The sequence below is a fragment of the Anabrus simplex genome, chromosome 13 (assembly GCF_040414725.1).
Source record: "Anabrus simplex isolate iqAnaSimp1 chromosome 13, ASM4041472v1, whole genome shotgun sequence".
NCBI classification, from domain to species: Eukaryota; Metazoa; Arthropoda; class Insecta; order Orthoptera; family Tettigoniidae; genus Anabrus; species Anabrus simplex.
This window is the reverse complement of record NC_090277.1, coordinates 44236168-44261135: the sequence shown is the minus strand read 5'-3', so window position 1 is coordinate 44261135 and position 24968 is coordinate 44236168. Positions and strand designations below refer to the sequence as shown.

The 24968-nt window shown below is 42.2% G+C and overlaps 1 protein-coding gene across 1 annotated transcript in view; it reads left to right on the top strand.

The window, feature by feature from the left end:
• LOC136884797 (tachykinin-like peptides receptor 86C) overlaps window positions 1-24607 on the top strand; it is a 238896-nt gene extending 214289 nt beyond the window's left edge. Inside the window, exon 9 of the mRNA XM_068230031.1 lies at window positions 24455-24607. Coding sequence (XP_068086132.1) covers window positions 24455-24607 — 153 coding nt within the window. The remainder of the gene's footprint in view (window positions 1-24454) is intronic.
• Window positions 24608-24968: the final 361 nt, after the last annotated feature.

The window sequence follows — 24968 nt, the reverse complement described above, 5'->3', positions numbered from 1 at the left end:
ACTTACTATAGACCTACGGTAAAGCATTCTTAAATTCAAACCTTCGTTATTAGAGAAGTCTTGCTCGTGAGCAGATTAAATTTTCTTCTGAAGACCAGGAGCAAAGTACTCTATGAAACGTAACGAATTTCACTGTTTTTCTGTCAAGAAAAAACCCCAAAAGCTTATTATCATGTTTACAAAAACAAGCCGTGAAAGTGTCAATCTAAAAATAACCGATAAAGTTTAATCTTGACCAGGCTCAGAATCGAATCCAGTACCCTTTGGGCCAAAAGCTAGCATGCTAAATGTTTAGCCATAGAGCCGGGAATAATAATAATAATAATAATAATAATAATAATAATAATAATAATAATAATAATAGATTACAAAAACAAACCCCATGACGCTACAGCCCTTGAAGGGCTTTGGCCTACCAAGCGACCGCTGCTCAGCCCGAAGACCTGCAGATTACGAGGTGTCGTGTGGTCAGCACGGCGAATCCTCTCGGCCGTTATTCTTGGCTTTCTAGACCGGGGCCGCTATCTCACCGTCAGATAGCTCCTCAATTCTAATCACGTCGGCTGAGTGGACCTCGAGCCAGCCCTCGGGTCCAGGTAAAAATCCCTGACATGGCTGGGAATCGAATCTGGGGCCTTCGGGTAAGAGGCAGGCACGCTATCCCTACACCACGGGGCCGGCTCATAAGAAGAAGAAGAAAAAGAATGCATGTTGAGTGCTCAGCCCGGAGGCTGGATTGGACCTCGATAATTCCGCCATCAGCCGTCACAGGTGAACTAGGCATCACTGAAGGGTGCTATACTGGGAAAATGTGGAGTGAGGTAGTTTCCCGTTGCTTTTCTCACTGAGACAGAAGTTGCTATTACATATCAGTCAGCCAAGCCCACTGAAATGCCCGCACCAACCGACCGTCTGAGGGATATTTTCACACCATTCATAACAGGGACTGGCTGCATAAGGAATGGCTTTACTAGCATCACTCATACCTCAGTCACTTTCATATTGTCAAAGCCAAGGATGAGACTGAGACAGGTCAATGAAAGTAACAAATTTATTGTAGCCGACACCAGAAGACATAGTGCAGTGTAAACGCTAGGTGTTGCCAGCAAAGTCAAATAATAATAATAATAATAATAATAATAATAATAATAATAATAATAATAATAATAATAATAATAATAATATTGTATGTTGAGTGCTCAGCCCGGAGGTTGGTTTGGACCTCAATAGCTCCGCCATTATTATTATTATTATTATTATTATTATTATTATTATTATTATTATTATTATTATTATTATTTTACAATTTATTTTACTTCGCACCGATACAGATAGGTCTTATGGCGACGATGGGATAGGACAGGGCTAGGAGTGGGAAGGAAGCTACCGTAGTCTTAATTTGGGTACAGCCCCAGCATTTATTTACCTGGTGTGGAAATTAGAAACTACGGAAAACCATGTTTTTCCAGGCTATCACCTTTAAATTTTCTTATTATGATGATTGTAATCAGATTCCCCCTGAATTAATTTTCAACAGGAACTGATGATGACTCCAAGGGAGTCGAAACCGGTCTTCTTATAATTTTAATGTATTTTACAATGTGTTGAATGGCGGAACATCCCTCCAGCTCTGTCTTATTTTAATACATGGTTCACATGTACGCGTGCTGTATTCTTACGCAATACTGTTCACACCCCTTTATTCCTCACCGTCTGCGACCTCACACGTCTCCGCCGTGACATCAGGTAATAATGGAAGGTATTCCATAACTCAAGCGTTCCCTTAGTAATATCTCTACGTTGAGTAGAAGCTTAGCCCCTCCTTACGTGAACTAGAGAATTTCATTAGCTGACAGGAATCTCATCTTGTGCAAATGCTTGATAGAGCACGCGTATTTGAGTGGCACGCTATAGGCAAAACAGAAATATTGAGAGGTGGAGAAACATTCAGCTTCAAAATGTGTTACTTTCTTTCAGCCACTCAATATGATCGTGGAGATATACGCGAGACTTGGGGGCGACAATCAGCAGGGCCTGGATCCCTATGTAATTACATATTTCATTCCTTTGCTTGTTGACAATTGAAAATGTATGTATTTATTTAATCGTATGGCGATTTTATACAATATATATATACACAAGGAAAAATCAAACTTTTAAAGTCCATCCTTCTCAGCCATTCAGTTAAGCCGCGTCTGAGAGCGAACAAATCGTCAGGAGTGCCAGGGTACGAATGAAGAGACAGCGTTGGACCAGGTGCTCAATCATCTGTTCTTCCAGGTTACAATCACACATTGGTGAACTGATCCAACCCCACTTCCACCTGAAATCATTGCAACAGCCATGTCCAGTCCTTAATCTGTTGATACGCTACCAGAGGTTCCTCGGTAGGTCAAAACCGTTCTGCTTCTTTGTGGGATCAAGATGGTGGACACTTGTTCCCAACGTTTTTGTTGACCACTCATGCTTCCAGCTTTCATTTAGGTCAAATCCATCTGCAGTGAGTTACCCTGCAGTGACACTTGCTGGTCTTCTTGATTACAGTCGCTGCAGTGACGGATGAGAGAATTCTTGGTGCAGTGGCAAAGAGGGTGATGCAAAGATTTTCTTAACTTCCCTTAGTAGAGCTTGCTTCCGCCTTAAGTGAGGTGGAGGGATGTAACTCAGCACAGGTAACCAGTGAAATGGAGTTGATTTGATGGTACCAGTAATGCAACGCATTGTATCGTTCAATTTTGTGTCTACCTTCTTCACACTTTCCAACCAGACAGGATCACAGCTCTCAGCAGCCAAGTAGACAAGGCTGATGCCAATTAAACGTAGACAATCAACAGAGGCTCCCCAGGAGGTACCACAGAGCTTATGCAGTATGTTGTTTCTTACGGTGACTTTATGAGAAAGCTTAGTGATGTGCTCTTTGAAGTTCAGGGTTCTATCTAAAGCGACTCCAAGATATTTTGGGAAAGGATTGTACCTCAGCTTTCGTCCATTGAGCAGAACTGTTGGTTTGTAGTTTGCAGCACGATTCGCTAAATGGAAACAAATGTCGACGAATTGTGGTTCAGATATGGTTAGTTGGGTTTCACTTTACATATTTCCACATATTCTTAGTAATCTACTGTATATATATATAAGTGGATGTTGGTATATTGGGATTAATAGAAAAAACGTACGGGACCAATTTCGCTGACAATTCCACAATTTGTTCTTATTATTCCTGAAAGGGTTCAGGAAGTAGTTTGAATGAAATCTGAAAGGTAGTTCGGCATAGGAGGTGAGAAGGTGTGAAAAGAGAAAATAGGGGAAGGTAAACAAAACGCAAGACAAGTCTGATCGTAGGGTTGCCTACCCAACAGTATGTGAAAATTAGGATGTGTTTCTTAAAACTCTTAAGCCTCCGTGACTCAGATGGCAGCGAGCCGGCCTCTCACCGCTGGGTTCCGTGGTTCAAATCCCGGTCAGTCCATGTGAGATTTGTGCTGGACAAAGCGGAGGCGGGACAGGTTTTCCTCCAGGTACTCAGGTTTTCCCCTGTCATCTTTCATTCCAGCAACACTCTCCAATATCATTTCATTTAATCTGTCAGTCATTAATCATTTCCCCAGAGGAGTGCGACAGGCTTCGGCAAACGGCACGATTCCTATCCTCGCCGCTAGATGTGGGCTTCGTTCATTCCATTCCTGACCCAGTCAAATGACTGGAAACAGGCCGTGGATTTTCTTTCTTCTTAAAACCCTTCTTCTTCCTCTATCTTCTACAAAGGCCTATTATATAAAAATGAAAAGTCCAAGTTCAGTCCCCATGGCATAGGGGGTGAGAAGAGGTGAAAAAAGAAAATGTCGAAAATGACAGAGATTACCGATGGATGTGTGTAGGCCTATGTTCCAACAAGTTTTCAATCAAACTTGATACACATATAACTTACCACGCGTATGTGGAAGGAAGAGTTTGAAATGTGAAAATCCGAAAATAATCGCTATAAGTTGCAAATTATATTTTTTACAATTTGCTTTACGTCGCACCGACACAGATAGATCTTATGGAGACGACGGGACAGGAAAGGCCTAGGAGTGGGAAGGAAGTGGCCGTGGCCTTAATTAATTTGCCTGGTGTGAAAATTGGAAAACACGGAAACCATCTTCAGGGCTGCCGACAGTTGGGTTCAAACCCACTATCTCCCGGATGCAAGCTCACAGCTGCGCGCCCCTAACCGCACAGCCAACTCGCCCGGTAGATGCGCATTCATGGTTCTTGGAACAGCTGAGATGAACCGTGAAACTCTGGGTGCCGTTTAAGTCAATGGGGGTCAGAAGGGGTGAAAAGGAATGCCAAAATGACCGAAATCATGAATGTGCGTGTGTATCCAGCATAGCTCTGAACCAATCATTATACACATACGACATACCGTTTGGGAAAGAAAAGTGTAGGGTAAGACAACCCTACTGACGGGGATGGAAATGGGGGTGAAATGTTAAAATACTAGAAATATGCCATCATTAAAAGTGAAAACGATGTATGTAAATCAATATATTTTTCTTTTGCTTTTAAATAAACTGTTTAGAAACATCTTACGCGGTTGATTTAATAAACGCGGGAGAAGCCGCGGGCACCTGCCAGTATTACATATTTTAGCCATTATGCGAAGAATGTAATATTTTTGTACATATAAACAATGTTAACTGTATTTGGTAACGTTTATTTGTTTCATTTCAGGGCATGAGGGCAACAAGAAATTAAATAAATTGTGTAAAATCCTCCATGATTTACAGTGCAGCCTGGTAGCAAAGATAGTTAAGGCGACAAGTCTATATGGTTCGACACCGTGGTTAACCTGTTCGAGTCCCGTTGGTCGAAAAAAAGTTTCACCATCAAAATTTTGGCCGCGGGATTCAATTCTAAACATCTCCGTAGTGTTGATAGGGAGTGACAGCATATGATACTGATCATGGTGATTCGTCCGTCGCATGGGGACGTTAAGCCTAGAGCAGATTCTTCGGTGCTTTCCGAGAGGAGAAGGCTATGTATAGATACCGTGTTTCACCCTCTCCATTTCTACTATCATGCATCACGCCATTCATTTCAAATCAGTCACTCCTGTGTTCGGCTCCATGGCTAAATGGTTAGCGTGCAGGCCTTTGATCACAGGGGTCCCGGGTTCAATTCCCGGCAGGGTCGGGAATTTGAACCATCATTGGTTAATTTCGCTGGCACTGGGGCTGGGTGTATGTGTCGTTTTCATCAACATTTCGTCCCTCATCACGACGCGCAGGTCGCTTATGGGAGTCAAATCAAAAGACCTGCACCTGGCGAGCCGAACTTGTCCTCGGACACTCCCGGCACTAAAAGTCATACGCCATTTCATTTCATTAACTCCTGTGATGGGAGTGACGCCAGGAAGGGCATCGGTCGTAAAAATTCGCTACGAAGATTCATCTCACTTCATACATCAACCCATATAAAAACGGAACAAGGTTTGGACATACACTCCACGATTTACAGTACATAACATTCTTTTCACACATCTGAAGTATTTTGATTATTGGAAGCCAATCATTGGTCCGTCGGATGGCTACGTTAAGCCTTGATCGCACCCATTCGTTTTATTCGACAGGAGAAGTTTATGCGCCGACATCGGGTTTCATCCCTAACTTATCATCATCGCACACAACTAGACTCCCTCTGTGGGAAGGGGCGGTAGAATAAGACCCGTGATAGCCCATTCCCCTCTTAAGAGGCGACTAAGGGCGCCAGAGGGAGCGTGGGTTGGCGATGACGGGACCCATAGGCGAGTCCTAGTATTACTTCTACTTACTTGTACCAGTCTCCTTACTTTCATCTATCCTATCTGAGCTCCCTTGGTCAACTCTTGTTCTTTTCCGACTCCGACGGTATTAGGTTTTCGAGGCCTAGGGAGTCTTTCATTTTCGCGCCCTTCGTGTCTCTTGTCTTTCTTTAGTCAATACCTTCTTTTTTCTCGTTGATCAGTGGTATAAAGAGGATGGTTGCCTAGTTGTACTTCCTCTTGAAACAATAATCACCACCACCACCACCACACACACCTCGCGCAGGTATCTCATGGGCGTCAGCTAGAACGACCTGCGCCAGGCCTCTCCGGAGGCCACAGTACATCACATTATTATTATTATTATTATTTAGCAAGCACGTGGTGTTGAACGAAATAACTTCGAGTAATGGGCTATTTTTTTTAAAATACTGATACACCTCTTCATTGTTCCATAGGAGAGGAGAGGAGATATCGCCGAATCTCTGTTTTATCTTGGATAGGTCGACATTGCAAAGCTTCCTTGTCTTCATATTAGTTCTCAAGAAACATTTCAGTGACAATAGAGTGGTTATCTTCCGTTGCCTAGCAACACAGATCCCCCTGTAACGAGAGTTGTCGCGGATTTGGAGCACGCCAAGCTGCAATGTCTTTACCCTTACAAGTGTGTAAGTACTGGTGGAGAACACCTTAATAATAATAATAATAATAATAATAATAATAATAATAATAATAATAATAATAATATGGGAATGGTTATTTGGAGGAGGCCATGATAATTGATTGCGAGATGTGTAAACTCATTGATAAATCACAATAGACGAAATGCGCTAATGTAGGAAGAAAACGTTTGATAATAATAATAATAATAATAATAATAATAATAATAATAATAATAATAATAATAATAATAATAATAATAATAATGTCCGCCTCTGTGGTGTAGTGGTTAGCGTGATTAGCTGCCACCCCCGGAGGTCCGGGTTCAATTCCCGGCTCTGCCACGAAATTTGAAAAGTGGTACGAGGGCTGGAACGGGGTCCACTCAGCCTCGGGAGGTCAACTGAGTAGAGGTGGGTTCGATTCCCACCTCAGCCATCCTGGAAGTGGTTTTCCGTGGTTTCCCACTTCTCCTCCAGGCGAATGCCGGGATGGTACCTAACTTAAGGCCACGGCCGCTTCCTTCCCTCTTCCTTGCCTATTCCTTCCAATCTTCCCATCCCTCCACAAGGCCCCTGTTCAGCATAGCAGGTGAGGCCGCCTGGACGAGGTACTGGTCATACTCCCCAGTTGTATCCCCGACCAAGAGTCTGAAGCTCCAGGACACTGCCCTTGAGGCGATAGAGGTGGGATCCCTCGCTAAGTCCGAGGGAAAAACCGAACCTGGAGGGTAAACAGATGATGATAATGAATAATAATAATACTAATAATAATAAACAGCTCTTATTGCCCGCATCCCTTACTGTTTCTTCTATTTGGCCCACCACACGATAAACTCTGCGTGTCTCTGACTTATAGAAAGTGCGTCTTTAGACGACCATGTTCGGCGCTGTTACTGGTGATGGGTCGCGTGATGCAAAGCTCCCGATGCAGTACGTGCCTCATGATGCTCTCTCGATGCCGTATAGTGACGTCAGGTGCATGAGCCCTTTGTCTCGAGGCAGTGCTGGGAAACGTATCGAGAGCTCTCGATGCATTTCGAGCAAGTGATGCAGTCCATGACTCGTAACGGTAATCCTATCTCGAAGTTTGAATCGGGACATCACGCGCATGTTATCCCTCGTCTATACTACGCCTGCTGATCAACTAACGACGTCTCCGAAAATCTGAATAATTAGTTAGTGGGACGTAAAGCAAAATAACATCATCTATGTATATAAAATAAGAGTTTTGTCTGTACATTGCTCAGAATTTGAAAATAATGGTATTTCTGTATCGGTCATGTCCATAGTAACATGAAAATGCACTTTTTACTTTTCCGTAATTTCTGTCTGTCTGTCTGTCTGTCTGTCTGTCTGTCTGTCTGTCTGTCTGTATGTATGTACACGCATCACGAGAAAACGGTTGAAGAGAATTTAATGAAAATCGGTATGTGAAGTCGGGGGATGAGCCGCTACAATCTAGGCTATACATCATTTTACTCACGCTGAGTGAAATGGTAGTTTAGGGGAAGGCCTAAAATTGAATTCTCAACTATTTATGTTATTAGTGGTCGTATTTTAAAAATGGGTATGCAAGGTTGGGGAATAAATTGCTACAATCTAGGCTATCAATAATTGTATTCACGCTGAGAAAAATGGTAGTTTAGGGGAAGGCCTAAAATTTAATTATGAAATATTGTTATTAGTAGTCCTATCTTAATGAAAATCGGTATGCAAAGTCAGGAAATAACTCGCTATAGTCTAGGTTGTAAATTATTTTATTCACGCTGAGTGAAATGGTAGTTTAGGGGAAGGCCTAAAATGTAATTCCCAAATATTTCTTATTAGAAGTGTAATCGACGAATGCTACATACCTAAGGTTATATAGTATTACATTTCCTATTATTCATGTCTTATACATTGTTACCGTACTGGCTATGATCGCAAAGATATTCATGAATTTGGATTTTTGTTACTAAGTCCATATCAGCGCCGAGTAACGAGAAAATGGGTAAACAGTATGTAATGAAAATCGGTATGTAAAGTCGGAGAATAAGAAACTGCAGTTTACGGTATAAAATATTTTACAAATCACAGAGTCGAAAGAAAACTAAATGTGTAGGCCTACAATATAGAAAGCTCCTAACATTGATCAACAATAACATTACATTGACCATTGTTTGTCGTGATGTGCTTTGTCTTCTGTTGCCCCTCATCTCCGGTAGATAGGATTACTGCTGCGTACAGAGTATTTTCTATTTGATTTCCGTCGCACCGACATAGATAGGGTTTATGGCGACGATGGGATAGGAAAGGGATAGGAGTGCCTTAAGCCTTAATTAAGGTACAGGCCCAGCATGGTGTGAAAGTGGGAAACCACAGAATACCGTCTTCAGCGCTGCCGACAATGGGGTTCGAATCCACTATCTCTCGGATGCAAGCTCATAGCTGTGCACCGCTAACCACACGGTCAACTCGCCCAGTCGTATAGAGTGTAACAGCCTGCCTGAATATTGATGGGAAGTAGCTGGGGAGTTAGATAACTTTCTTCTTTAGCATTCCATTCTCCTGGTTTATAAATTTTCTGATACTACTGGTACGTAACACACTGGATCATCATAGCATTCGGGGTATTCAATCCCTACTCTGAGGCACTGATTGGAATGAACAGTGTGCACATTTAGCGGAATAATGACAGATGAGTGTTCATGGAAATCTGCGGCCTGGTCATCCCAGCTATGGAACTTTGGACTATTAGATTGGCACCTCAGTCTAACCGCAGCACTGTTCGTTAAAAGTGATAAAACGTGCGGCTTTCCATTTGATCGAATATTTTATATGATAGCATTGCTTTTAATCGTTACATTCATACTTACGTTTTTGTAATGACCTATGTTGATTTCAGTTAGGAAAACCACAAAGTCAGTCTTTCTGAGAATCCCGTAGCGAAGCACGGGTACATCAGCTAGTTATAACAACTAATGACGATACGCCTACTTTTTAATCTACTCGCAGTCAGCTTACTACCTGTACTTCCTGCATTTTACTTATGCGCTGTCCGCTTCCACGGCGAAATGGTTAGCGTGCTGGCGTTTGGTCTAAGGGCTTCCGCGTTCAATTCTCGGCTACGTAATACATTTAATTCTCCATTGATTAGTTCCTAATGTTGGGGACTGGGTATGTGAAATAAATAGTAATGAAGAGTGTGACATATTTTTAACATTTTATTAAAACCATTTCTTTTACGACGGATCGAGTTTTGTAATAATTTGAATAGAAAGGAAAATATACCGGCAATGGCATAAAGATACTGATGTATGTGTGCATGCTGAAAAGGGACTCGTTCTCGGGTTAAGCCTCCTTCTGGACTATCGATACTTTTATATAAGTATGGTGACAAATTGATCGTTTCCATGAAAAGGATCCTTCAAGACCAGCCACAATATTATCCGACCTGAAGGCACATACACAGGATGAGGCCGAACTCCGTCAACAAACTTTCGGAAAATGTTGAGGGAAACCTTCTGTGTATATTGGTAGAATGTACCCGTGTGCTCTCCGGTGGCTCGTTATAGAGTAGAACAGGTAATTAAATTATGATTTATTCGGTTTTATTACCGCAAACAACCTTATTTCTGTGGAAATATCTTCACAACAGAGAAAAAGCCTGCAATATTCAAGAACCAAAACGTACAACACAAAACACAGTAATGCGAATACCCTCTGTAGAAACACGTACACTTTTATCACAGTGTGTTCAATATTTTCTGTCAGCGTACTGTTTTAAAGGTAACAATTCCATATCGTTGGCTTCCAGCACGTTAAAGAACTCCTGCGGGACATAATTCCCACACCCCGGCATCTGTCAAGAACTAGCATTTAGGACAGACGTAAAACAAATAACATTATTATGAGTACTATTTTCAGTGCAATACAGATACAAAGCTAACTGATATGATGACATGGCCACGAGGTAATCAAGTTTGTTTACATTATCATCATCATCATCATCATCATCATCATCTGTTTACCCTCCAGGTTCGGCTTTTCCCTCGGACTTAGCGAGGGATCCCACCTCTACCGCCTCAAGGGCAGTGTCCTGGAGCTTCAGACTCTTGGTCGGGGGATACAACTGGGGAGTATGACCAGTACGTCGCCCAGGCGGCCTCACCTGCTATGCTGAACAGGGGCCTTGTGGAGGGATGGGAAGATTGGAAGGGATAGTCAAGTTAGGTACCATCCCGGCATTCGCCTGGAGGAGAAGTGGGAAACCACGGAAAACCACTTCCAGGATGGCTGAGGTGGGAATCGAACCCACCTCTACTCAGTTGACCTCCCGAGGCTGAGTGGACCCCGTTCCAGCCCTCGTACCACTTTTCAAATTTCGTGGCAGAGCCGGGAATCGAACCCGGACCTCCGGGGGTGGCAGCTAATCACGCTAACCACTACACCACAGAGGCGGCTTTGTTTACATTATGATTGGTGTATATTGCATGTGTTCAAGTGGAAGAGATTTTATTATATATTGGTTATTTTGTATGTTCAGTAACGTTACAATTACTTCTATTAGCGATTTGGTTGTTCCTGCACGACCAGGCGTGTGTTTGCTAGCCGAAACTCCGTTTGACCGGGCGAGTTGGCCGTGCGCGTAGAGGCGCGCGGCCGTGAGCTTGCATCCGGGAGATAGTAGGTTCGAATCCCACTATCGGCAGCCCTGAAGATGGTTTTCCGTGGTTTCCCATTTTCACACCAGGCAAATGCTGGGGCTGTACCTTAATTAAGGCCACGGCCGCTTCCTTCCAACTCCTAGGCCTTTACTATCCTATCGTCACCATAAGACCTATCTGTGTCGGTGCGACGTAAAGCCCCTTGCAAAAAAAAACTCCGATTGCAAAACAAAAAACAAACAAAAATATTTGAAGAGAAGATTCGAACCATCACAAAACGTAACGGAGGATGCTATTTAGCCAACTGAGCCATGCTAACAGCTCGAGTTCAATGTTTGCTAATCACTTCTGTTTCTACCATATTCGTCCTGGCTGAGGTCCAATTGGAGCGTGCCTCGAGAGTGGTGACGTCAGTCTCGAGTATCTCGATCGAGAGTTTTGCCCACCACTAGCTGTTACTACAAACGTCAAACCATCTCTTGGTTGTCCCTTCAATTATTTACAGATTTGTCTTATGGCGACGATGGGATAGGAAAGGCCTAGGAGTTGGAAGGAAGCGACCGTGGCCTTAATTAAGGTACAGCCCCAGCATTTGCCTGGTGTGAAAATGGGAAACCACGGAAAACCATTTTCAGGGCTGCCGATAGTGGGATTCGAACCTACTATCTCCCGGATGCAAGCTCACAGCCGCGCGCCTCTACGCGCACGGCCAACTCGCCCGGTATTTTATTTACAGTTTTGCCAGCTCTCTCTGTTCCAATTGAACCCTTATACAAACTTAATGTGCCTTGTGGCCCTTTAATTTGAAGAACATGTCTTTCATTGACCTATTTGTTTAATATTATTTAGGTAACATGCTCCATTCGATTGATCATCATCATCATCATCATCATCATCATCTGTTTACCCTCCAGGTTCGGTTTTTCCCTCGGACTTAGCGAGTGATCCCACCTCTACCGCCTCAAGGGCAGTGTCCTGGAGCTTCAGACTCTTGGTCGGGGGATACAACTGGGGAGTATGACCAGTACCTCGCCCAGGCGGCCTCACCTGCTATGCTGAACAGGGGCCTTGTGGAGGGATGGGAAGATTGGAAGGGATAGGCAAGGAAGAGGAAGGAAGCGGCCGTGGCCTTAAGTTAGGTACCATCCCGGCATTCGCCTGGAGGAGAAGTGGGAAACCACGGAAAACCACTTCCAGGATGGCTGAGGTGGGAATCGAACCCACCTCTACTCAGCTGACCTCCCGAGGCTGAGTGGACCCCGTTCCAGCCCTCGTACCACTTTTCAAATTTCGTGGCAGAGCCGGGAATCGAACCCGGGCCTCCGGGGGTGGCAGCTAATCACGCTAACCACTACACCACAGAGGCGGACCATTCGATTGATAATGTACTTTTATCGTTGAACTATTTTCTTAAAACTCATAGCGATTTTTGTGTGTAGCAAATTGCACGGGAAGGCTGTAAATAGATTAATCCGATTATAATGTTATACTAGTATCCGAGTTCCATATCTCTACCAGCCTCAATAGGCTATTTTGATTTCAAAATAATTATCTCCTTATTTGATTCTGAACTGTGATATTGGGTATAATGAGTTATATTGCCAATCAAAACATTGTTTAACAGACAGAAATAACCTAATTCATTAGAAAAGACATTGTGAAAACATGATAGTCCATATCAGTTATTAACGATATGTATAATGAATATATAGCTTCAATTTCCCTCCTGTGGCATACATAAACCTTTCTACATGTAATTCAGCCATAATCTTTCTGCAAGATCCGTTTCCACTGAATATCAGATGCGATTTAATCACAATATTGAAGTCGTTTATTGGTCTATCTTCTGAAATGATCGCTTACCTGAAACTGACGTGGAAAGTTATGAAGACATGAAGATCTCCCTACTTCTGTGAAATGTGCTACGGTTATGTTTCTTTCACCATCATATTCTCCGCGCAACCCGGTCGCATTCAAACTGTTAGCTTGCTTCTACGGGACACCTGGCTTCTCGTCACGTGAACTGACGTCACTTGTTCTAGACCTTTCCACGGCCTTCTAGACTTTCTTGACTCGCATTCTCCACGGTATAAATCCTGCCTCGTGAGACAAAAAGAAATAACTTCTAGATATTCACGAGGAAAAATGTTAAACAAAAATAAAAATGAAATGGCGCTTGTCTTTTAGTGCCGGGAGTGTCCGAAGACATGTTCGGCTCGCCAGGTGCAGGTCTTTTGATTTGACTCCCGTAGGCGACCTGCGCGTCGTGATGAGGATGAAACGATGATGAAGACGACACATACACCCAGTCCCCGTGCCAGCGGAATTAACCAATGATGGTTAAAATTCCCGACACTGCCGTGAATCGAACCCGCAACCCCTGTGACCAAAGGCCAGCACGCTAACCATTTAGCCACGGAGCCGGACAAAGAAACAAAAATGAACGAAATTTTAAAAAGGCAAAATTACGACATTATGACACAGTAGTTAAAACAGAAACACTTTATGCATCTGAAAAATAATTGGTGGCAGATCTCGAATAAGTATGATCGAAAAACAAGGAAGAAAAATCCTCAAGAAAATTTTAGGAACAACAATAAAGAAAAATCCTCAGGAAAATCTTAGGAACAAAGATGATCGAACAACAAGAAAGAGAAATCCTCAGGAAAATGTTAGGAACAACATTAAAGAAAAATCCTCAGGAAAATCTCAGGAACATAGATGATCGAACAACAAGGAAGAGAAATCCTCAGGAAAATGTTAGAAACAAAAATGATCGAACAACAAGAAAGAGAAATCCTCAGGAAAATGTTAGGAACAAAGATGATCGAACAACAAGAAAGAGAAATCCTCAAGAAAATCTTAGAAACAACAATAAAGAAAAATCCTCAGGAAAATCTTAGGAACAAAGATGATAGAACAACAAGAAAGAGAAATCCTCAGGAAAATGTTAGGAACAAAGAAGATCGAACAACAAGAAAGAGAATACCTCAGGAAAATGTTAGGAACAACAATAAAGAAAAATCCTCAGGAAAATGTTAGGAACAAAGATGATCGAACAACAAGAAAGAGAAATCCTCAGGAAAATGTTAGGAACAAAGATGATCGAACAACAAGAAAGAGAAATCCTCAGGAAAATCTTAGGAACAAAGATGATCGAACAACAAGAAAGAGAAATCCTCAGGAAAATGTTAGGAACAAAGATGATCGAACAACAAGAAAGAGAAATCCTCAGGAAAATCTTAGGAACAAAGATGATCGAACAACAAGAAAGAGAAATCCTCAGGAAAATGTTAGGAACAAAGATGATCGAACAACAAGAAAGAGAAATCCTCAGGAAAATCTTAGGAACAAAGATGATCGAACAACAAGAAAGAGAAATCCTCAGGAAAATCTTAGGAATAAAGATGATCGAAAACCAAGGAAGAAAAATCCTCAAGAATATCTTAGGAACAACAATAAAGAAAAATCCTCAGGAAAATCTTTGGACCAAACTGTGAAAATGGAAATTGAATGAAAAAGAAATCACATGAAATCTATCAAGTGGCAGAAAAATTCACAGATATAATCAGGAAACATCGATTATAATTTTATGCACTTATGTAGATGGATAATAAGAGGCTTACAAAAAACATTTAAACTTAGCCTTATCATGAAAAATCACAATAATTGGCTAAAAGAAATCATGGAAGACCTAAATGAAAGTGGTATTAATGAAGAAACCATTCAAGATAGAATAAAATTTACAACCTTAATTAACAAATACAAATTTCCTGTAAAGCCCACCCGACTAAATACAGGATGGACTGAAAACAACGTAAAAAGGAAAACATGAATAGATATTGGGAAGAGAAGAATAATAACCAAAAAAGTGCTAATAAGTTCAAACGCGCTCCTTAGTTGGGCATAACGAATCAACAAAAAAATAAACAAAAACCGAAAAGACGCTCAAAACATGCTGGAGAGATTGCATGAAGTGGGTCTTGAAGTCTCTTATGGAGTACAAGCACCAAAGTGGAGGTAAAACATGGCAAGATTAAAAGGACAGAAAAGTTCAAATACCTGGGTGAATGGATCCAACTGAACAGGCTGGATAAAGAGGCAAACAAGGCAGGAGTCAGAAAATTAGATCTGGTCTACAAGCTAACCCAAAAGAGGTATAAGAAATGGGCAATATCCTACAAGGCTAAAATCCCACATCATAAGTCAGCAATAAAACCGGGAGGATTATAGGCTTCAAAGTGTCTTATTTAAATAAAGAACGGAGCTTTAATAACTCCAGAAGAAGGGAAATAAGATTATGAGGAAAATTCTGGGACCGCAGAAAACTTCTGATGGGAGCTGAAAGAAAAGGAGAAAGGAGAAGCTCTACAAGTACACTAAAAATATAATGGACACAATACGGCAATAAAGGCTGAAATTCTACGGACACCTTGTGAGAATGGATGACAAACGTCTAACCAAAAAGATCCTCAAATACATCATGGGGTTAAAGATCACCTCCCGATCGGTAGAAGAGGTCAATAGGGATACGGAAAAGGTTGCAATTACACTAGAGATGATTCACATTAGAAGAAAGTTCAGAAAAGAAGTCGATATTCTAAAATCATTTGAAGAGAAACCACTAAAACAGAGGCCCGAACGGATCGTTCGCAAAGAGGAGAGAAAGATGAGAAACGAATGAAGAGTTTCTGGGAGGAGAAGAGAATAAAGGCCAAGAAGCCTTAAGTTCTATGCGGTCCAAATTCGGTAAAAAAGAAGAAATCAAAAAAGGTTAAAAGAGAAAAGGAAAACTAATTAAAATTAAAAAATGAAGAGAAAATTATATACATATTCAAAAAATGCAAATGTCTATGAATGATAGGAAATTAAATGTTAAAAACTCACCTAACTTAATTCTCCAGCTAAGAATAGATTATGTCAAGCAGGAAAAACTATATACGCAGGTAGGGTATATATAAAATAGTGTATAGAAATCAAGATAATTCGCCTTCTAAAATTCCCGGCTCCAAGTCTAAATGGTTAGCGCGCTGGCCTTTGGTCACAGGGATCCCGGGTTCGATTCCTGGCAGGGTCGGGAATTATAACTACAGTATAATTGGTTAATTCCTCTAGTACGGGGGGCTGGGTGTATGCGTAGTCTTCATCATCATTTCATTTCATGCCTTCTAAAATCACGATTCTGCCGGGATGAGTAGCTCAGCTCAAACTTGGCAGGTTCGATCCTGGCTCAGTCCGGTGGTATTTGAAGGTGCTCAAATACGTCAGCGTCGAGACGGTAGATTTACTGGCACGTAAAATAACTCCTGCGGGACAACATATCGGTACCTCGGCGTCTCCGAAAACATAAAAATGTAGTTACTGGCACGTAAAACAAATGACATTATTATTGTTATTATTATTATTAAATTACTACTCTCACACGATTGCATGGTGCTATACTGTAAATGAACTTAGCCAAGAGGCTTTATACTCCCCACTGCCCACTCCCGCGCACTAAAGTCATCATCTTTCACCTAGTCTCCCTAACATACCCACATTTCTGGGCAGAAGAGAGGGCGTAAACCTCTAAGTGGCCCTCTCCACCCCTTTCAGGGTAGGAAATGAAAACTTTACAAGAAATCTTAAAATCCCTGGGTTGGCCAGGAATCAAACCCGGAGACCACCAGTAAGATAGAGGCTCACTGCATCTAAACTGCTGGGCCGGATCTATTAAATAGAACCTCTTCAAAAATCCACAGTTCCAGCCCTTCAGGCAAGCAACTCAATGTTGAAAACATCCTGGGGATATGAGCTACGAATGTTAGATAAATAAAATATAATAAAGTATGAGAATATATTCTTTATTTGAAAATGAAAACCTACAACCTGTTTTCCAGTCTTTGATCGGGTCAGGAATGTAATGAATGAATCATATATAGGCTATTAGTACGATGGGGTCGCCACTCCCAAAGTGATTTATTAATGAATGATAGATGCTATGAAATGATAATGGAGAATGTGGCTAGAATGAAAGATGACAGGGAAAATCGGAGTACCCGGAGAAAAACCTGTCCCGCCTCCGCTTTGTCCAACACAAACCTCACATATAGTGACCGGGATTTGAACGACGGTATCCAGCGGTGAGAGGCAGACGCGCTGCCGTCTGAGCCACGGAGGCTCTGCATATTCTTAATTTATTCCTAAAAATTACAATCCTATTCTTAATCATCGTTATCCGGTCGATTACATTAGCAGTTTACCTTTTTTGTTCTACTCTGAGCGCTAATGTGAGTCAATGCTGAGTTTCACTTAAGCCCTTATAGCTACATTCGGTGTGGACATTATTTAAAAATCAAAAATCGCCTGAGGGTATTGAACAAAGGAACACATTACAGAAAGAGTTATGTAAATACGTTAATTTGGCTGGGATTTGAATCAAAAATAAAACGAGTAAAGAAACAAGTGATTTTAGACCGTTTTTTCGGAACTACATTTAGACTCGAAGTGATTTTCTAAATTTGACTTTTTTAAGTTTATTAGAGCTATGGCTCACAATTTGAAACATTTCGAGGCCCCTTAGCCCTTCAACTTTCGGCACAATTTTCATTTTTCCTAGTGTGGGGACTCCTACTTTATCTGCTAAGAAATATTTTCAACATTAAAACATACTTGGAGGTTAGAATTGTATGACACCGTGCACTCCTCCTACATTACCTGTTATAATTACAGTTCCTTCAATCAATAAGGCACTGCCCCATTACCGGCTTGTTTACTCCTGGTAACGGGGTGGGTTGATGGCCGAACATTAAGATTCCCAATGCATTTCTCTAAAGCAAGGAATTTCTAAACTGGTAAGCCATCACGTCTCGCTCAAATACCTTGCTGTACACCTGCTCAAGAACACATATACAGTACTGTATAAAACTGTTTGGATGGGACTGCAGGCAGCGATCGGGAGTAAATATATCCTGAAATACTGTTTTGCTTTACAAAGGATTTAGCTGTATTGACGTATTATACGGGGCAGTGGCGTGCACTGAACTCCATTTACCCCAGCGCTGCTTTGTACACTGACTGACAGAGCAAATGCAACACCAAGAAGGAGTGGTCAGAACTTTATGCCAATTGCAGGGTAGACTGACGTCACTGAGGTATGCTCATGATGTGAAATGCGCCGCTGTGCTGCGCACGTAGCGAACGATAAATGGGACACGGAGTTGGCGAATGGCCCACTTCGTACCGTGATTTCTCAGCCGACAGTCATTGTAGAACGTGTTGTCGTGTGCCACAGGACACGTGTATAGCTAAGAATGCCAGACCGCCGTCAACGGAGGCATTTCCAGCAGACAGACGACTTTACGAGGGGTATGGTGTTCGGGCTGAGAAGGGCAGGTTGGTCGCTTCGTCAAATCGCAGCCGATACCCATAGGGATGTGTCCACGGCGCAGCGCCTGTGGCGAAGATGGTTGGCGCAGGGACATGTGGCACGTGCGAGGGGTCCAGGCGCAGCCCGAGTGACGTCAGCACGCGAGGATCGGCGCATCCGCCGCCAAGCGGTGGCAGCCCCGCACGCCACGTCAACCGCCATTCTTCAGCATGTGCAAGACACCCTGGCTGTTCCAATATCGACCAGAACAATTTCCCGTCGATTGGTTGAAGGAGGCCTGCACTCCCGGCGTCCGCTCAGAAGACTACCATTGACTCCACAGCATAGACGTGCACGCCTGGCATGGTGCCGGGCTAGAGCGACTTGGATGAGGGAATGGCGGAACGTCGTGTTCTCCGATGAGTCACGCTTCTGTTCTGTCAGTGATAGTCACCGCAGACGAGTGTGGCGTCGGCGTGGAGAAAGGTCAAATCCGGCAGTAACTGTGGAGCGCGCTACCGCTAGACAACGCGGCATCATGTTTTGGGGCGCTATTGCGTATGATTCCACGTCACCTCTAGTGCGTATTCAAGGCACGTTAAATGCCCACCACTACGTGCAGCATGTGCTGCGGCCGGTGGCACTCCCGTACCTTCAGGGGCTGCCCAATGCTCTGTTTCAGCAGGATAATGCCCGCCCACACACTGCTCGCATCTCCCAACAGGCTCTACGAGGTGTACAGATGCTTCCGTGGCCAGCGTACTCTCCGGATCTCTCACCAATCGAACACGTGTGGGATCTCATTGGACGCCGTTTGCAAACTCTGCCCCAGCCTCGTACGGACGACCTACTGTGGCAAATGGTTGACAGAGAATGGAGAACCATCCCTCAGGACACCATCCGCACTCTTATTGACTCTGTACCTCGACGTATTTCTGCGTGCATCGCCGCTCGCGGTGGTCCTACATCCTACTGAGTCGATGCCGTGCGCATTGTGTAACCTGCATATCGGTTTGAAATAAACATCAATTATTCATCCGTGCCGTCTCTGTTTTTTCTCCAACTTTCATCCCTTTCGAACCACTCCTCCTTGGTGTTGCATTGTCACTGTCAGTCAGTGTATTTACGTTTTTTAATTATTCCTTGGAACGCTTTTTTTAAACTTTAAAAAAAACTGCGAACATCTAAGTCAAACCAAGTACAGCTGTCTCGACAATCCGCTCGCACTACCGCAGTTCAGCTTCTCCAGCGAGGTGGGTTTCCTTTCCGGCGTGAGAGCTACCCCAGCGAAATTTAAGTCGCTTGGATGATGCATGCACTTGAAGATTCCTTGTCCTGGGAACGGGGCGGGGCTGTGGCTCCACCCCCGACAGTAATTTACGGCGACAGGCCAGCTAGCTTTGCAAGGTATGTTAGTTTTAATACTTGAAACTCGAAGTGTTCAGCGCCACACGCTAGAGACTACAAGATGAATATCAACATGTCAACATTATAGTAACATGCACATCGTCTTGCTAATAAAAATAGAACCAGTTTATGAAATCAACTGTAATATAGAAGAATATATTTTATTCTTGTATTTCGGTATGTATAAGGTTATTTCGAGCAATTCGTCCATGGCGCGTGTGGAGTATGTTTTCCGATAGTCGCAGAAAAATATTTAGATTGCCCAGCATGAACACAGAGCTAAGCGCGAAGTAAAAGAATTGTGTATTTGGTTGTCTGTGATGGTGGTATATAGTGAATTTTTTTTAGTGTTCCTCTTGGATTAAATGTGAAGATTTCGCGAGTTCTGTGGCATTCTTCACGAATATAACGTGTGTTATATGACATGACGAATATTTTCCCTCGTTTGTAGTTGATGCACGTACACTCAGTAAGCAAGTGGAACTAAAACTTCAGTGACGGTAAAATGCCAGTTAAATTTTGCTGATTCTGTTTTTTTTTTTTTTTTTTTGCTAGGGGCTTTACGTCGCACCGACACAGATAGGTCTTATGGCGACGATGGAATAGGAAAGGCCTAGGAGTTGGAAGGAAGCGGCCGTGGCCTTAATTAAGGTACAGCCCCAGCATTTGCCTGGTGTGAAAATGGGAAACCACGGAAAACCATTTTCAGGGCTGCCGATAGTGGGATTCGAACCTACTATCTCCCGGATGCAAGCTCACAGCCGCGCGCCTCTACGCGTACGGCCAACTCGCCCGGTGATTCAGTTTAGGTTAGGCTTTTTAAGTAAAGAACAAATAGTCCCAGTGTATTTTTGTGAAAACCATGACCTTAGTGTACTATCACGAAGTGTCACCGGGTGAAACTCTAAGTACATTGTTTAAAATCTGCTACATATTAAGTTATGATGGTGTCGTCACTGCCGTGAATAGCAATTTCGAAATATGTGCAAGTTTGTGGTTGAAAATATTCTCGAAAGACCTTTCTGAGGTAGACCTTTCCGCGAAAAATGCAGCCTTAAAAAATGGTAATGTTGATTTTCGAGAGTGGCTACGATTGCTTATATTTAAAAATATTTTTTGCCGCTGCGGTAACAAATGTGTTCAGTGCACGCCACTGATACGGGGTATACATTTCATAACTTTCCAGGTTTTTCTTTCTATGGAGCACGTTTGACAATATGTTTGCAGTTCTTTTAGCATTATTTTCCAGTATATTTTCATCCTTTCTCCTACATCTTTCTTATGCTCTTATGTAACGTAGGGGGACCTAATTCCGTCCGCGCACCTAATTTCGTCCCTCTATGGATTTCCAGTTTGTACGCTTGGTACTTAACGTTTAGCCGCGCGCACACACGCGTAGCTTCATCCCGTTGTCTTGTTGTGAGAGTTTAGTTTCCGTGTACAAGGAGGATTCATTTCTTCGTGCTGAGCTGAGTTAGTGCAGCATTCAAATGAACAGCCTGTTGCTCCTAGAGTGAGCTCTGATATGTGTACGAAATAATGGACTGTATTTCAGTCGTGTAGTGTAGTTTCTGGCGTGTGATCGCTATAGTGAGGTGGTTGTCCGCCCCCACAGCGTAACACTTATTGCTCACGGTAAAATTTTCTGTCAAATTTATTGTACAATAATTTAATTTTATAAAATTTCTGTTGCTCACGGTCAAATTCAAGTTTTATAAAACCTTTGATAAAACTTTTCATAAAATAGGACATGTTCTATTCCGTAAAATTAATTTTACGAAACGTACCAATCAGCGAAGCTGACATCACGATGATGCTGGCGCTACGTCGTGAGAAGATTGTGAAGCTCGATTGTAAACAAACACTTCTTTGTAAAACTTTCGACCAACGACAGCAATCCTCTACCTTCTTCCCTTCTTTTGATCCAATCCCGAGTCCAGCATTTCCTGGCATTTCTTTTCTTCCTTTTTCTTTACTTTCTTCCTTTTTACCACCGTACAACATATAATTGCAGCCAAAGCAGCAAGTGTTGCTTTGTTTGTTGGAGCCATACTCTCAAACACACTGCAAGTTGAACAGCTGATTCTTCGTTTATAAGTTTATCGATAGATGGCAGCACATATACATCTTAGTTCAGAAGTGAGTTCATAGATGGTCATCCCGATGTTTCCACGGATTTTATAAAATAATTTTACCGTGAGCAACACAACTTGTTTTCACCAGATTTTTATAAAATTAATTGTACAACAAAATTTACGAAACATTTTACCGTGAGCATTAGGCATTAGTGTCATTAGCTGCTGGCCTCGGAGGCCCGGTTTCGATTAACGGTACTGCCAGAAATTGAAGAATGGCAGGAGGGTTGGTATGTGGTTAAAAGGGTACATGCAGCTCACCTCCAATGGGGGTGTGCCTGAAAAGAGCTGCACCACTTCGGGATGAGGACACGAGTTTACATTTTTAGTGAGATTGTAGACGTGAGCTCCTATAGTGTCCATTATAATAAATGAGGGAATGTTCGTAATTTCGTCCCCACTCATTTTGTTTGTTATTTATGAAGTTTATTATTTTCACATGGGAAAACGCAAGGCGTGGGATAAGGAGGCTATGGAAAAGGCTATTAAGGCAGTGAAGGACAAGATAATGAATTACAAACGTACTACTACTAAAATATTTTCATTCCTTCCCTGAGGGGGGAGGCGGGCCTCTTAGACGGTGATGCCGTCTCTCAGACCGGGAGATTTGTTACTGTGAAGGAGGTCCTCGGAGAAGGTGAGGGGGTTGGCGGCCGTGGCCTATACTAGGAACTGTCCCAGCATTTGTCTTAGTGCAGGAGAATGGAAAACCACGGAAAACCATTTTCAGGACAGCCGACGATTGAGGCCAGCCGTGAGGTCCAGCCCTATCGCGTCTCCCGAATGCAGAGGCGTAGAGCCACGGTAGAGCCGTGGTAACCCCTCCTCTGCTCTGTTGGCATTTCAGAGTGCAGAGCTGTTGGACTACGGACCAGCCGTGGCCACTTATGAGCCGAGACCCACTCTGCATCTACCGACCTTACAAATGTGGAAGTAAAGCATTTAACATCCCACGAGTAACGCTGAAAGACTGTGTTAAACAGAAATGGGAGAAAACATTTTTCATAAATGGCCTTCAAGTAATTCATTATAGGGAAAGTGTTTGGTAAGGTTAGAAAGGAAAAATACATTAAAATCAATTGTACTTTTCATAAATTTGGTTGGGGACGAAATTAGGAAGACATTGTTGGTAGTTTAGTTTTTCCAATGTTTATCTTTATGTCAAATATTGACTACGTTGCGTTAGAACAGTCTCATTGCAATTCGCCCGTTAGTGGAGAATATATTCAGTAATATACTGTGTATACAAATTTCTAGTCTTGTCCATAATATTCCTGAATTTCTATGAGTCCCAGAGGCGGATCCAAAACTGATAAGGGGACGAAATATGGGCCGCCTATCTTATACAAATAGAATCTCACTAGTGGTTTTTCAGATTCCTGGGAACCACGGAACATTTTGTCGAGTTTTCTAAATCGATTTCTGTCCATGATAGATTATTATCTTCCGGAACTCCCATCTTCGTCAACTCTAACCTCACTTCTTGAAAACATTTCAGCTCTTTCTTCCTCCTGAGAATTCAACGATTCTCTTCGTTAGTCTGTTACACTGATTTACAAGGGACAAATGTCTGACATGATGTTTACTGTTTCCGGTGCAGTTTTTCATACTGATTTCAAATCTGAAGACCGTTTTGCTCTACGCGTCAGGTTTTGAAGATGCTGACAAAGTTTTATTTTTCATGGAATAGCGTTCATCAAGAACTGAGAGGCTACGGATCAAAACCTGCTCTGCTTAATGAATGTTTGACCAATTTGGGTTATTACTGGTGTCTGGAAGTCCGGAACATAAGCTACTGAAGTACACGAACGTCTGTATTAAACTCATTTATTTAGCCATGGGGGTTCAGCAAAGCGATACAAGGTGTGAACGTGTACAAGAACAAACAACGAGCCACATGCTGTGTCCAACATCTTGCACAGAGGATGATCTCCTACAAGCCAATCCGAGTGTACTGGATATTGCAAAATACTGGGCATGTACAATATGATCTCACATGTTGTGTTTTGTATAATTCAAAATGACTTGTACATTAACTGTAATTTTTGTATGTTTTCGGCTGGAGAATAATAATCATAACAGGATATATTAACCTACAACCTATTACGTGGCACAAACGACCCATTTTTGGAAATGTTACAGCCGTTACATAATAACTGACTACATATGTTAATGCACACACTCCGGACACTAAACCATAATAACAACCCGTCAAAGAGTGTGAATATCCCCCAATATATAGCGTAGTTCAGTAACATGATATTGTTCTGCTCCATTCACAATGCAAACATTATTATGTGTCACTACGATCGCACCATTTTCCTCTCAATCGATAGTAGCATTAAGGTCTGAAATATTGTAGTCGTTATATTTTATACTCTAGGCGCGAAGCTTTGCAAGTGCTGGGACTCCAGCGTTGTCAAACTCGATGCGATGTGTCGATTACTAGAATGTATCTACAATTTTATTTCAAGAAAGAGTTGGAGTTGGAGTTGGAGTTGGAGTTGGAGTTGGAGTTGGAGTTGGAGTTGGAGTTGGAGTTGGAGTTGGAGTTGGAGTTGGAGTTGGAGTTGGAGTTGGAGTTGGAGTTGGAGTTGGAGTTGGAGTTGGAGTTGGAGTTGAGTTGAGTTTTATTTTACCTGGCTAGATTATGGCCTTCAGGCCTTCTCTTCCATCTAACCAGGAACTGAAATATACATATATTGCATTGTATTACTTACAATAACTAGATCTAATACAAATTAAATTAATAATAATACAAGAATGGTGAGATTGCATTAAGATGAAATAAATTAAGATTAAATTAATAAATTAAGATTAAGATGAAATAAATCAGATATAAAAAGGGATAAATTCTTAAAATTAATATCCTACATGTAAAAAAAAACAAAGGCAGTACATAAAATTTGATTTTAAAGACTAATCGGATAAGAATTTTAGACTATCTACCAGGACATCCATAACAATAGAATGGTTGTAAGTAACAGC